Source organism: Palaemon carinicauda, chromosome 28, assembly GCF_036898095.1.
Source record: "Palaemon carinicauda isolate YSFRI2023 chromosome 28, ASM3689809v2, whole genome shotgun sequence".
NCBI classification, from domain to species: domain Eukaryota; kingdom Metazoa; phylum Arthropoda; class Malacostraca; order Decapoda; family Palaemonidae; genus Palaemon; species Palaemon carinicauda.
In genome coordinates this window covers 43,080,066-43,095,919 of record NC_090752.1, presented here as the reverse complement: position 1 = coordinate 43,095,919, position 15,854 = coordinate 43,080,066, and the positions used below count along the sequence as shown (strand labels likewise).

The following is a 15,854-nucleotide window of genomic DNA, read 5'->3' as shown; positions in this document are numbered from 1 at the left end:
CAGTGCAAATAATGTAGAAGTGAATAATTCGCTAGTGGCATGACATATTAGCATAAAAAAGTGATGCAGTTATGTAGTTTTGACACAAACATTAAATACAATAGCACATAAAAATCTCAATGAAATTAAAAACCTAAGTCATTTTAATTTAAGAAAACTTACCTTTTTAGTTGCGATATAACGACATAAATGGATGGCAGTGTGAGGAGGAAGGGAGGAGTTATTGCCGGATCCCCTTCCAAAATAACCTCTCGTAATTGATGTTCGGGGGGTTTATTCCCTTCTCTGTCGATTTGGGCTGGTTTTTCTTTAATTATAAACTTATCCAATGTTAGTTGCTTTTGCCTTCTTTACATTTTCGTTGAAAAGGTTTACAGTCCTGTTTGTTACTACAGTATCAGGATGGGTTTTTTCAACGAAAGTTTGAACTCCCCCCCACCTCACCTTGCACACATTTCTTTAATACGTGGCTGAACTTGGGATATCCTCTTTCCCATCCTCCTCCCCAGAAGACATATCCTCAGCCAAAGTCTTTGGCTGTTCATTTTGAAGGTGTTCCAACTCTTCTGTAGTAAGCTCGGTACTGTGGTCTTCCAATAGCTTGTCGACCTCCAAGCCCCTGCTTTGTCCCATGGAAACAATGTCATTCACAATTTCGTCACTGAAGCTCTCAGAATCTCTCTCTGGTACACAATCAGGCCAGAGTTTCTTCCAGGCTGAATTCATAGTGCTGTATGTCACTTGATTCCATGCATTATCAATGAAGTTAATGCAATTAAGAATATGAAAAAGATTTTTCTAAATGCAATTAAGAATATGAAAAGGATTTTTCTAAAATTCTTTCAAAGCTAGCCGAGTGCCATTAGTGGGTTTGAAACACTTCCGAAACAAGGCTTTTGTATGTAATTTCTTAAAATTAGAAATATAACCTGTTGATCCATCGTTGTAGCAAAGGAGTTATGTTAGGCAGCAGATATTTAACTTGAATAAAGTCCAACTCATTAACCAAATCCTCATTCAAGCCTAGAGGGTGAGCAGGAGCACTATCTAACAAGAGAAGGCATTCTAGTGGCAAGTTCTTTTCTTGCAAATAGCCTTTCACACTCGGTGCAAAAACATCATGCACCCACTCAATGAAATATTGACGGATCACCCAGACCTTTGAATTAGCATGCCACATGACAGGCAATCTATTCTTTATAACATTGTTCTTTTTGAACACTCTTGGGTTGTCGGCATGATAAACTAACTATGGCTTAACCTTAAAATCTCCACTTGTATTACCTCACAGCAGAAGACTAAGCTTATCTGGTAATGCTTTTTCTTCTTTTGTAATAAAGATTCTCTTCAGCATTTTTTTCCAAAACCCATTTTCATCGGCATTGAACACATGTTGAGGTTTATAACCTTTGGTTGTAAGTTAGCAAACTCGGCAACAAATTTATTGACTGCTTCCTTATTTGAACTCGCTGCCTAGCCGTGCCTTATTATACTGTTTATTCCACTTCTGTTCTTAAACTTTTCAAACCATCCCCCTACTAGCTTTGAATACAAAATTGCTGGTAATACTTTTACCTTGGGTTTTCTTCTCTAAATCTTCATAGATTTCTAGCACCTTTTTGCAAATAAATGCCTTGCTAATGGTATCACCTCATAATTGTTTCTCATTTATTAGAATAAGTTAGAGTAATCCATTTCCTCTAGTATCTGAAGTCTTTGCTTTATCAAAGTAGTCACTCCTTTAGCAACATTAGCTCCCTTTATTATTTCTTTATTCTTTAAGATGGTTGATATTGTTGACTTAGCCATAGAGTTTTCGAGAGCAAGATCCAAAACACGCATTCCATTTTCGTGCTTGGCAATGATTTCCTTTTTCAGTTCAATGGTTGTTCGCTCTGTTTTCCTTTTTTCTTGACCACTTTCACTCATAATCATCTTTGTACCCGTATTTAAGTGCTAATGAATTAAAATAGATAAAGAAAGGATCCAAAACAAAGATATAGCACAGTGAAACATGGAAAATGAGGCAGAGTGTACAGAGCTCATATTTGTACTCGTCCACAACCACATCAACGCATAACTGATGGCGTTCGTTCTACTTGGCGAGCTTTGTCTCACACTGGTCGAACACCAAATATTTGTTGGAGAACAGGGGCATTTTTTGGTCGAAAACCAATTTGTTCGATGTTCGAGACGTTTGCATATCGAAGTTCCAGTGTGTATTGAAACTTCCATAAAAGCCAGTCTGTGAACTGTCTTGTGATACAAATGTATAAAGTATTATTGTAAAAGTAACTGAACTCGGTTGAGTCCCTTGTTAGGCTGGGAGGAACGTAGAGAGTAGAGGTCCCCTTTTTTGTTTTTGTTTCATTTGTTGATGTCGGCTACCCCCCAAAATTGGGGGAAGTGCCTTGCTATATGCATGTATGTATGTAACTGAGCATCATACGATGAATAGCATGTAAGCCACAGTAATATTACCAAACAATGGAGAGGGATAAGTAGAAAAAAAGCCTGTGACATTCCTGAAGGAGGTATGAATCCATGAAGAGCTCCCAAATAACTTAACTTAATTTAGCAAACTGTACACCTATTTGCCCCAAAATGATCATATAAGGGGTCAATTGCATGTATAAATTTAGCAGCTTTGTCAATAAGGTTGAAATTGGCATAAAAATCAACAAGGTCATAAAAGTAATAGAAATAGAGTTGAAATTAGCGTGTGTTGCATTTAACGACTTTTGTCATCTAAGTTAATTGGAGTCGGATGGCAGTTACTATGCTCGCTACATAGAAGAAGAGGAGAGAGCATTCTTCTTTATTTGTACTCATTGCTTATTGCACATGCATTACATGGCTCCCACCCTCTCCCTCTGAAGCAGACATGCATGTGAAAGAGGTCAACCCACCCTAAAGAGTTGTATTGCTGTAGATATGCAGGTTTTAAGACATTAATTGTAATCCTATCTTCTTTGCCACAAATGTTGAGGAGGAAAGGTTTTGGAGTACGATGGATGACAAGGAATGGGCCTGTGTGTGGAGGTGTTAGCAGTGGCTTGAGACCATTTGTGCACATGAAGAGGTGTATTGCGGTGTGTAGGTCTTTCGGTATGTGACGCTTTGCGTAGGGCTTGTAAGTTTGATGGCAGGGGATAAATTTTCCCACAACATGATGAGGCAAAAGGGATAAATAGGCAGACCATGTCTGCTGCCAGTCCCAGGTTGTGATGACGGAGGAGTCTCTTGATATTTACATAGCATAAAGGCTTTCAAGATGTGGGGCTCACCGTCAATTGACCTTTGTCATCTGTCTAAACAGTAAGTTGGTGTTCTATACCCCATTTCAGACCCTGGAGCTATATTTGAGGATGCCTTCAAGCATCCATGTGACAACTTAAGTGCTTACGTCTTTCCCCGATTCTGTCTTTTCCCTGGATGATCAATTGGATATTGTCATTCTTAAATCTCACTATAACCCTGATAGATCCCAGATGACACTAAACTGACTAGTATCCCAATCTGCTATGTCATTGAGGTCCCAAGGGAGATATTACTCTGATCCATTATTTTCCATCTTCTGCACTTACAGTTGTTCCACCAATTCATGGAAAAACTTGTGCTTCATGGCTGGAGATTATTCAGCATCTATTAAGAATGAAAAGCTTTTCTTGCTGTTCTTGGCAAATGTCTTGATGTCATCAATAGTCCTCAGCAGCTGTTTATTAAGGAAAGTAGGTTATCTTCAGTGTTTGGTGTTGTAGAAATGGTACATCATCAAAGTAAATATTCAACATGTCACAGATTTCATCATCTACTTAACCGAGAGAGGCTCCTCTCTGTCACAGCTGTGAAAGTTCACAGATTGTCTTTGAGCTAAACCTAGAGTGTGAATTTCTTCTTATGAAAGTTATCGATGCTCATGAGAAGCTTCAAACAATCATTCCCAGAGGAACTCAAATCCCTGGAATGGGGACTCTCATTTATCCACCATTCAAACTAAAGGAGGTTGTCAAACTAACTCGCTTTTCAGCAAAGAGGGTAGGCAAACTCCATGGACTTTTGTACATCATTTTGTTCCAGGGTTCTTAGCAAAAACCCATAACCCTATGGTTTCGACTTTAATTTTAAGCCTTTCTTGATTCTATCCCTCTGACATCTTTTTGGTAATGATCAAGACGATAGGGTTATCTTTTTCAGGTGAAGCTGGTACAGGACTACCTGAAGAGGACTTGACCCATCAGGCCTGACTAAAAATGTTGCAAGAGCAGTTTCTCTCTTGTTTTGTAAAATAAATAAATTTGATTATGCCTCATCTAATGGAGGAGGTGAGTCCATCCCTCTTGCCAGGTCGTTTACCCTGAAGCATTGCTCCTTCATTTGCCTTCGTGCAGAACATGTCGCTTTATAAGGTTTGAAGGTTGGCACATGGAAGTGACAAAAATATCAACTCTCTTTTACCTTAGAGATGTAACCCACAAGTCATTGGACACCTCCTTAATTGGTAATGTGAAGGGTGTTCAATAAGTTGTGTAGTTCAAGGTCTTTCTCTAGGAACAGACAGGCATCTCATTCAAGGTAATTTCTTGACTTAAGACTAGGCTAAAAGGTAGAATGACTGGCTATTTTTATTCTCTCTTCCCTCACCCTTTGGATGCAGCATTCAAGCCTTTTGCTACCCCAAGTGTGAAATGCAAGTAAGCTATGCACATGAGCTCGTCTCTTACAAACTCAGTGTTTATAAAAAGCAACCCACTATCCTCTTGCATCAAAGTAGAGGATAGATTGGGTATACTCAAACCTATTATTTATATATGCTAAACATTTTTTCATATGTCCTTTTGAGGTGTTGACACTGATGAGCTCACTCTCCTACAGGAGGGAAGAGTTCTTCCCTTGCTGTGTGTGGAGGTGTTAGCAGTGGCTTGAGACCATTTGTGCACATGAAGAGGTGTATTGCGGTGTGTAGGTCTTTCGGTATGTGACGCTTTGCGTAGGGCTTGTAAGTTTGATGGCAGGGGATAAATTTTCCCACAACATGATGAGGCAAAAGGGATAAATAGGCAGACCATGTCTGCTGCCAGTCCCAGGTTGTGATGACGGAGGAGTCTCTTGATATTTACATAGCATAAAGGCTTTTAAGATGTGGGGCTCACCGTCAATTGACCTTTGTCATCTGTCTAAACAAGACGTTTTACCAAACGAACCTCGGCTCAGGCCCTAACAGCTACCTCATCTCGCATCAATTTCCAATTAGGTGATTGGAGTCAATAACCTTGTTCTTTATCATGACCAGGTTAAGCACATTACCAAAAATGGAAAGAACCTTGCAGTACAATTCATAGGTGAATCTCCTATATTGAAAGGATGAGGATTTTTTACCAGGTGTGAACAAATCACAAATTCTTTGTTTGATTTTTTCATAGCTGTACAAACCAAAGTCCTTTTAACTAGCTACCCCATCACCACCCTTTATAGGTCCAAGTGAGGTTTGTTCAGTGGCAGCATTGTATGGCAACCCCTACTCATTCCCCCATCTTGAAACTACCTGTACCTAGTTTCATACCAAAGTGTAGTATATAAAAGGGTCATGGTTATGTATAACTAAGGAAAATAAAAAAAATTATGGCTAATTTTTCCTTTTCCTACACATACACCGAATAGTCTGGCCTATTCTTTTCACATTCTCTGTCCTCATACACCTGACAACACTGACATTACCAAACAATTCCTCTTCATCCAAGGGGTTAACTACTGCACTGTAATTGTTCAGTGGCCACTTTCCTCTTGTTAAGGGTAGAAGATACTCTCTAGCTATGGTAAGCAGCTCTTCTAGGAGAAGGACACTCCAAAATCAAACCATTGTTCTCTAGTCTTAGGTAGTGTCCTAGCCTCTGTACCATGGCCTTCCACTGTCTTGGGGTAGAGTTCTCTTGCTTGAGGATACAGTCAGGCACACTATTCTATATATTTTTCTTCCTCTTGTTAATTTGAAGTTTTTATAGAGATTTATTTTAATGTTTTTACTGTCCTTGAAATATTTTAATTGTTCATTTTAGCTTATTTATTTATTTCCTTATTTTCTTTCCTCACTGGGCTACTTTCCCTGTTGGAGCCCTTGGGCTTATAGCATCTAGCTTATCCAACTAGGGTTGTAGCTTAGCAAATAATAATGATAACAATTATAATAGTAATAATAATAATAATAATAATAATAAGTAATGATGATGATGCTGATGATGATCCCAAGGTTTTTACTGCAACACACCAGTCATTGTATTAAACAAATTTCCAATCAGCTAATCAATTTATGTCCTTAACAATATCTTTACATTGAAGTAACAATCGCAAGTCCTCCTTTTCTATATTTTGCCATACCATTGCATGTTCCGGACAAAAAAAATCATTCAATGATTTTTATAGTATTTGTTTTTGTTTAGTATAACCGACTAAACGTAAGTTATAATACATCAGAATTACAAAATATTGTTTAGTAGATTCACTAACAACTATTGATATTGCTTGGTGACTTGGCTGTACCAACTCCTTAGGAGATTCATACCCTTTAACTGCGGTCAGAATTTGTTTACTAATAAAACATTTAATTGATATTTACACTTATTTTCTGATACAGATATTCTTAAGATCAAGTTCTGTTCAGAAAACCCACAGTGTAAGCCAAAAATATTCTAAACTGAGACCTTCTATTAAACTAATCCCAGTATGCATAGTTTCAATTAACTGTGATCAGCAACTGTCGTTAGATATCCCATTCAAATATAAAACATTTACATAAGCGTTTACATTAATTACCAAAATAATGACTTTTAGTAAAGAAAAAGAAGTTCATTGCTTAACCTTCGTGCAGTGCATGTCGTACCCTACGTATTGTACTCACAAGTACATTTTTCTGTAGAATTCACAATTGGCTGATATTTATGTTGCGGATGAGTAAATTCGAAAAACTAATCGTTGGAAGGTGAGAATAGGGATGGTACAGAAGTACGGTTATTAATTATTAATCCTCTTCAATTTCCATTGACAAATCAGTTAAAGTTTCATCATGTTCACCTCTCTCTTCCAAGCACACACAACTTTTTTAAAACACTGGCTCCACTTTACTAAATGTTGATTTTTTTAAACGATATCCAGTTTCCCATATCGTCTTATCATTATAAGGAAGCCATGAGATCCTGAAGGTATCTCAACACTTACCATTGTTTCCTAGTTGGTACAGTATTGATTTTTCCATCTTAAAGTTCACCGATTTCTTCATTTGTTAGTTCCATAGCCTCAATTGATAAAAGGGTGTAAATTTTATTATTATTATTATTATTATTATTATTATTATTATTAATTGCTAAACTACAACCTTAGTTGGAAAAGCAGGATGCTATTAAGCCCAGGGACCCCAACAGGGAAGATAACCTAGTGAGGAAAGGAAACAAGGAAAAATAAAATATTTTAAGAACTGTAACAACATTAAAATAGATATTTCCTATATAAACTATTAAAACTTTAACAAAACAAGAGGAAGAAAAATTAGATAGAATAGTGTGCCTGAGTGTACCCTCAAGCAAGAGAACTCTAACCCAAGACAGTGGAAGACCATGGTACAGAGGCTACGGCATTACCCAAGACCAGAGAACAAAGGTTTGATTTTGGAGTGTCCTTCTCCCAGAAGAGCTGCTTACCATAGCTAAAGAGTCTCTTCTACCCTTACCCAGAGGAAAGTAGCCACTGAACAATTACAGTGCAGTAGTTAACCCCTTAAGAGAGAAGAAGAATTGTTTGGTAATGTCAGTGTTGTCAAGTGTATGAGGACATAGGAGAATCTGTAAAGAATAGGCCAGACTATTCGGTGTATGTGCAGGCAAAGGGAAAGAACTGTATCCGGAGAGAAGGATCCACTGTAGTACTGTCTGACCAGTCAAAGGACCCCATAACACAACTTTGTTGTGGTGAACATAAACAGGAAGAAAATATATGCATACTTTTGCTAATGCCTGGCCATTTCTGAGAGAGATTAGTTGTGATAGGTTTTAATTTACACCCAGAAAAGTATCCACCTTAAAGAAGAGTTACAGTCTCTTTAAAATTTTTAAATAATTGCATTGTCTTTACTTCTTGGAGAGTTTACAGTATGTGCATTTGTCTGTTCCCTTCGAGCACAAGTCTATTCATTTACTGTACGTTGAATATTTTCACTTGGGCATTTGGTAGCTATACTGATGGTACACAGTATTGAAATAGCTGCAGAAATGTTTAGATCCCATGGAGACAAAGTTTTGAATCACCATGGCCCATAGAAGTGTGTGTATAACTATTCAGGAAATAAAGATAGATGCTCTTAAAGCACTAAGATTGGTAATTAGTATGAATAGATAAAAAAACACCTTTTTCTGTCAGTAATTTATTACTGAATTTAAAATCCATCATTATAGATAAATTGCAGACATTATAGAATAATTAAACGGACACTGATCAGATAGCCCATGGCTATTTAATGAATATGCATTATAACTTAATCCCAGAATGCAGACATTACAAATTAACACCTACAATCAAACATGATATCTGACTGTGTCCCATTTTCAATCTACAACGTATATAAAGTACAGTATTGGAAACAAACCCTTGCTAATTGTCAGAATCTTGAACTTTGAAAATCTTTATTATGCCATTGAATTTTCAATGGGTTGGTAAATACTATACTGTACTAGATAAAGTGCAAGTTCACTGAAAACAAACTCTTTGAGCTATGACAACAAGAGTTGAGAATTTTAACTAACTGTACTGGTTAAACTATTTTGAAACAATATTTTGGGGATTTGTCTTATATGGTACGGTCCCTTGAAAAGTGTTTTCAAGCCATATGATTTGTATTTACTCAGTGATAATTCCTGACTTGAACCAGATACCTGCTTGACCTTGTTTTTTTTTTCTTTTTGCAACAATCCCATCCATCCCCTCTGTGGATTTTGCATATTTTTCACCTTTAATATTCTTTTGGTATTAGCAAATTAGGTTTAGTGCTTATTTCATTTAAACTAATAAGTGGTTAATTACTTTAGTATGTGCTCTAAAGGAGATTCTCACTAACATTAGATAACTTAGGTAGGATATATGTACTTTAGTAGTTGTTCTATAGATGAAGAGCTAAGCTGGATTTCCTATACTAATTGATACTGTATGTAATTGTAACCTTTTTACTTTTGAATGATTGTTTGGACTTCATTGTCCTTGCATTATCAAGTCGTATTGCTTTCATTATGTACTGTATGCGTTTTTGTGTAATAATCCTTAATTTGTGCATGAGCTGTGGCTAATAGCTTTTTACTTCTTCTCTTTTATAAGACTTGTAAGAAATGTCTGAGAGAACATTGCAAACTAGGCCAATTATGATTTATGGATTTGAATGAAGAAATTGGTTTTATGTTGAAACCACTCCATTCTTTGATTTGTAGTTTTATTTTTAATTTTCCAGTCGTAGAATATTATGAAATACTTTTTAACTCCTCCATTTATTTTCAGTCTACTGAAAATGGGGCTGGTGCTGGTCCAAGAGAAGAAAGTATTTCGTCCTCTGACTTTGATCGTTTCCTGGCAGAGAGAGCAGCAGCTGCTGACTCCTTACCAACTATACAGGCAGCCACAGGCTCTTCTGGGCAAAGACAAAGAACGTTGGCCCGTGATGACAAAGACCAGATGTTTGCTCTTTAAATTTAAGTTCATGAAAGCTGTATGTGGTGATTTTGAAGGTGGTTGATATTGCACCGAATAGAACTTCAGCCTCTTTTACCATGTAGTAGCATTCATGTGTCTAGTTAGGTGTGATACAAATTTAAGTGAATGCACAACGTGTATTCTCTTGCAGTTGCTTTGCAGACTGGATTTCTGCTTTCCACTTAATTTGTCATGGTAATTATATGGTAAAACTTTACAGTACTGGTGACTGATCATAAATTATTACAGGGAAGATGGTAATTATAGCATCTGGAGAAGAGAAGTGTTTGTGTGATGTTTCACTGACTGTATGCTGTACAGTCTGACAGTTGTGCATTAGGTATGTTACTTAGCTGCCATCTTCAGAATATATTTGTCTCTTCTTAAGTAAATTCCTTTTATAGGAGTAGAACAGCACATCTCTTTTTGGATTTTATTTTGTTTTGTTATTGGAAAGCAATGAAAAGTATATGAGATATGAAATATATATCGGGTAATTTTCCAGTTACATAAGATAAGATTTTTTTTCAAATTTAGTTGTTTGATTGTATTGTGATAACTTTAAAGGTACTTTAGTCCCATAATGTACCATTCATTGCATTTTTAAGACTGCTGTTAATCAATGATTCATTTTATTTTCAACTTGAAAGGAAATATTGATGGCTGGTCTGAGATATCAGGGAGGACTGTTTAGTGCAAAACAATTAAAATACTGTAATTCAGTTTTCTATGTTTTTCTTTATTAGTTTACGAGGGACAGGATGGAGTCTATGCTGTTTTATACAATACTATTTGCAAAATTTGAGGAAGAAAATTTAATTATCTATACAAAGAATGGCAACCAACACCCATTTCAGTTAGTTCAAGTATTAGTCTTACATATTGCAAGGTTCCAGAACAGGCTATCTTTTATTTAACAGAAGCTGTCTAGTAGAGCAGCAGCCTTTAGTTCAGTCATGCTCAGGGTATGTAGATTTACCTTATATCATCAGACCAAAACTTTGACACTTAGAACATGACGGAATTTAACTTAACTCATCATCATAATCTTTATTACAATTAAGTTTTTCAAAAGGTTTAGTGAAGCATGATTAATTATGCAAAAGCAGTGTTGTTATATAATTGATCAGTATCCATGCTGTACCAAAAGTAGGAGCAAGTTAAGAAAGTGTATTTTTGGTATTATGTAGTACAGTAGTAAATCTCTTGATTGGTAAATACATGTACTGTGTAATGCCCTCCCCGTACTCAATAGTGACCTCATCACCGGTAGCAGAGAAAGAGATAAACTAGCATCTGCTGGGTTGCTCTAAACTGGTGTTAAATGAGGCACTTTGGATTATCTGAAGCAAAATTAAAATGATTAAGAGAAGTACAAAAGATAGGAGACATTGCTATGAAAACTGTGCTAAAAACTGTTTAGCGAACAGTATGTGCCGAGATGTCAAAATCTTTACAATACAGTTGCAGAAAAAGTATATTTAATGACTTGCATGTCAGATATCAGGTATCAAAAAGCAAATGTACCACAGTTTAATAGGATTCGAGCATCATTTAAGCTTTACTAGTATAGATATTAAAAACATTTTTTTCAAGAAATTTAGATGTTGTGGATTTGGACTTCTTTTGGGCCAATGAGAAAATTATTTTTGGTCTTTCATCAAGTTAGGTGTCAGTTATGTCAATATACAGTACGTTTAAAATTCACGTAAGCATTCAATCCCATAGTTGGTTCAAAATTGGATAGGTAGTTTATATAACAGTAGTCTTTATGAGAAGTACTTTTATATTGTATACAGTACACAAGAATTTTTAGAAATACTTGTGTATTGTATAAACAAAATTTTTTTTTATAGTTTTGGGGCAGAAATGAGGTTTTATTTTGGGAATAGGAGGCTATGACCAACACACTTCGATACATCACTGTAATGTAAATGGGAATTATGAATGTGAGGGGTGTTAAAAGAGATAAATAGTTATTTAAATATCTTTTTAAAGTCATGAATTTCATGTAGATCAAAAGTCTATATTTACCTGTGAATGTGACTGATTACAAGAATTTTTTTAAGTATAAGAAATGACTGCCCACCTCAAATTGCTAACTCACTGTTAATTTCTGCACACTTTCAGATTATGCCTTTCTTTTTAGAACAATCTAGTGAAGTCAGTAACAGAACCTTGAATAGTTTTTCTTTGGAAAGGTTAGTGTACTAATAATTTTTAAGAGTTTTCTCCTTTAAACTTTTTCTCTAAATGCCATTGGGCTTCAAAGTTGTTTACATGGGATAATACACTCAGGCATCCTAGTCAGTAATATTTCTTTAGTCTTGGATTTATGAGATATAGAGATGGAAAACTTCAGTCTTATACTGTATAGTAAATCTTGCTGAAAACTAGATTTTGGAAACATCACTAATTCATACTGTATGTTTTGTTATAAATCAAAAGAAAAAAAAAAAAGTGTACAAATTTTGATAGGAAATTAGACTGTAATTTAATACAAATAATCTTGTGTTGGATAAGCAGGATTCTGTTCCTATTTCATGAGATTAACAATGTTTATAATTACTATATATTTCAGTTTTTTGTACTATTAATTCTTTAGAAGGTGCTTGTTCAAGCAACTTTTAAAGTTGATTTGGTTGATGTACAGTCGGTCTTATTTCTTCATTTATTTTCTCTGTATTCTGTTTCATGCCTTAAAAGTACAGTAGCTTGTAACGCCAAATTGGTCTGGCTGCTGTTATTGCCTATGGGTAAAATGAAATTCAAGATTGAAATATTTTGGAAGATGGTTGTTGTGATAAGTTTTCAACCTTTCATATCTAAAGTTAATCATGGTGGCTCTGACATATTAGTGTACATTATCCACAAGTGAAGCATATTGGCAAGGTAATGCTTAGACTTGTATAGTTGTTGGTTTTCTCTCTTCAAATTCTATTATTTGAATTTCCATCACTATATTTATTTTCATATCCTAGTGTTAAGTTGGAAGACTTCATGAGGTCCCTCTTTTGAATGTAGGGAAGATTAATTTTCATGCTTAGTACAGTATATGCTTCAGTTTCGTGTTCCTTATCCTTGTTCTGTAATTTTGTATTGTGCTGTTCAGCATTTTACAAAGTAGACATTGAGTCCATTATATTAATTGAATTAAAGGTGGTGATAAAAGAGAATCTTTCTGGGGGATATTTAGCTGTAATCTAATGTGCCCTAAGTCCTGGTAGTTTGAAGTTTTGCTGTATTATCTATGATGCAGAAAATCAGAAGCTAGATATTGATGAGAAAGGCTAGATAGCCTGTGATAATTTCAAATTTTAACTTTTGATATTTATATTTCTAATTATGATATAATAGTTAATATGAGATGTATATTCTTCAATCACTTAAGTTTTAATTTTAAGAAATACTTAAACTTCATTTCAGGAAAACATGCAGTTATTGAATTATTAATATGCTGCATAGCTTAACACTCAAACATAACAAATTGAATAGTACATTACCGTACTGTATCTCTTTACTTTTGTTGGTTTTTACACTCGGATGTGATATATAGCAGTTGATATGTTTTCAATGTTGGAATGTTCCTATAATTAGTGGCACTAATTGAAAACTGATTAGTAGCTTATCACTTCTTCACATTCTTTATTCCTAGTTCTTGGAGGAAGTTGCATTTCAGGTCATGTCATAATGATATTTTTAGCACTAATAAAGGGAGCCTTACAGATTTAGTTGTGAATTCCTCCATGACTAATAAAGAAAATCCCAATGGCTTGTAAAGGAAAGCAAATATAGTTTTTACACTTCACATCAGGACTCTATGGGTGCTATTCAGCTAACTTTTGTAATGCTTTGCTATTTGAATAGGTATTCTTCAAGTCTGTTTCTTTTATTCTTCAAGTTTGTTTCTTTTCTAGTAATGGCATTGTTGGCCTTTGGCATCATGCTGGTTTGCCAGCGGGATGCTAAATACATTTACTTATCCAATACAAAAATACTATTATCCAATTTTGTAATGTAGAGGGCAGTAAAGCTTTATTTTTAGTTCACTAACCTCTTCGTATTTAATTTTAATGGGTTTGTTTCCATGGGAATTTTACTCTTTATTTTCTTGAATATCAGTAGGTTGTTGAAATGCACCCTGGTACTACTCTTCATGTTATTTTATTGAGTTTAAGCATACTTTCTCATAGATAATGTTGGGGCTCTAATAATGTCTATATTACTAATGAATTTTAACATATAGTGATGATAATGGCAAGTGCTCTGCAAGGTTAGTTGACTGGTAGCCAGAAAATTTATAAAATAAATTACTGTAATGTAACTAATTTATGAAAATTGCAAAACTATTTGCTATTGTATACCTTATAAAGTATAATAAAACCTGTTTTTATCATATATTGATACCTAATTTATCAATAATTTTATTTTGAGGGAATTTAATTTGCTGCAAGGATAGAATATAAATTATATTAGGCAGTGAAAAATTGTGTAAAAGTTGACAGGATGATATCTTTTTGTGGTAAGCTTAGGATTTTATTTTCATTACACAGTTAAACCTTACCATTCTGATTTTGCTACTTGCAAATTTGGTTATTTACAAAAATGACCTACCATTCCTAAAAATAATAGTTTTTTGGTATTTATTCACAATTATATAATGCCTAGATATTAAAGAAAAAACTTATTACAGTTGTGTTTCAGAGATCGATTGCACCAAAACCTGAACAATTTGGTGACCAAACAAAATTTGCTAACATCATTTGCCACGGGGATTGAAAAAAGAAATTGGGATTCAGACAACTTTGTGGAAGATCCTTTATGTGTAAGGCGCTTAGCCAAGGCGAAGGACACGTCCGAGACAAAGGCAACGGATCCATTTTACATGTAGCTCTCGCCCAGTTCAGACCAACACAACATTCTTCACTGTTTTTCATTAATTTAGTTAGTTTAGTTTTTAAGTACAATGTCTCCTTAAAAGGTGATATGCCAATAAGGAAGGTTTCAAGAACCACTAAAGAACCAAGAAAGGATATCATTGAAAAGGTAGAAAGACTTGTCTGCTTGACCAATATTCCAAAGATGATGATGTGCTAAAGTAAAAAATTCTAAACAACTTGAAAAAAAAAAAAAAAAAAAAAAAAGTCATTATAGAAGCAAAGGGAGTACTGTATATTTACCTCTGCCAAGGTGGTTATGAAATCTAGTCGGTTTATTTATTTGTTTGTCTGTTTCCGTCTGTCTGTGGACAGGATTACATCATCTACCCGACGCATTTTGAAGAAATTTTCCCCACATAGATCTTGGGTCATGGGCGGCAATGTTGAATTTTGGAGATGATCCGGATCCAGACTGGCATTTATCACCATGTTAAAGATAACGTTAACACAGATTGATGGATTTTAACGAAATTTCCACCACAGATAATCTTTGGCCATGGACAACTCCATTAACTTTTAGAGATGATTCAGTTCTGGATCTGAATTCTAGATTTAGATTTAAATTCTAGATCCAGATTTACATATTTTGTCTGTATCTGTCTGGACAGGATTACGTCAAAACTACTTGACAAATTTTGACGAAATTTTCACCGCAGATAGATCTTAGGTCATGGACGATCCCATTAAATTTTGGAGATGATTCAGATCCAGATTTGCATTTTTAAATATTTAACTTAGCCGGTGAATATATAATAGCTGCAACTCTGTTGCTCGACAGACAAAAAACAGTAAAAACTCGCCAGCGATCGCTATACAGTACAGGTTGTTGACGTGTCAACAAGACGTACTTTACTCGCTGTTGAACCTGGAGTTTTTTCACATCATATTTGGTGAAGTACTTTAATTTGGTTTGAGCTTTCGCAGTACAGGTGTTTTTCTTCAAATAAATCCTTGAACTCTTTTTTGGATCGGATTAATTGCTGATGACTTAGATCGTTTTTTTGGAATTTTCCCTTGACTAATTCAAAATGGCTGACCTTTCACAAGTTCCCAAGTTCAGAAAATGTAATGCTAGGGACTGTCATAGGCGTCTTCCAAAGGCTTCTTTTGACCCTCACACTGTTTGTTCCAATTGTCGGGGTAAAACCTGTCAATTGGAAGATCGGTGTGAGGAATGCGTGGGCCTTTCGG

The 15,854-nt window shown here is 35.2% G+C and overlaps 1 protein-coding gene across 3 annotated transcripts in view; it reads left to right on the top strand.

The window, feature by feature from the left end:
* Window positions 1–14,121, top strand: part of LOC137621530 (TOM1-like protein 2) — an 89,642-nt gene extending 75,521 nt beyond the window's left edge. For all 3 annotated transcript variants that reach the window (XM_068351890.1, XM_068351893.1, XM_068351891.1), the window contains exon 12: window positions 9,532–14,121. In XM_068351890.1, coding sequence (XP_068207991.1) covers window positions 9,532–9,720 — 189 coding nt within the window. In that variant the 3' untranslated portion in view covers window positions 9,721–14,121. The remainder of the gene's footprint in view (window positions 1–9,531) is intronic.
* The last annotated feature ends 1,733 nt before the right edge of the window (window positions 14,122–15,854 follow it).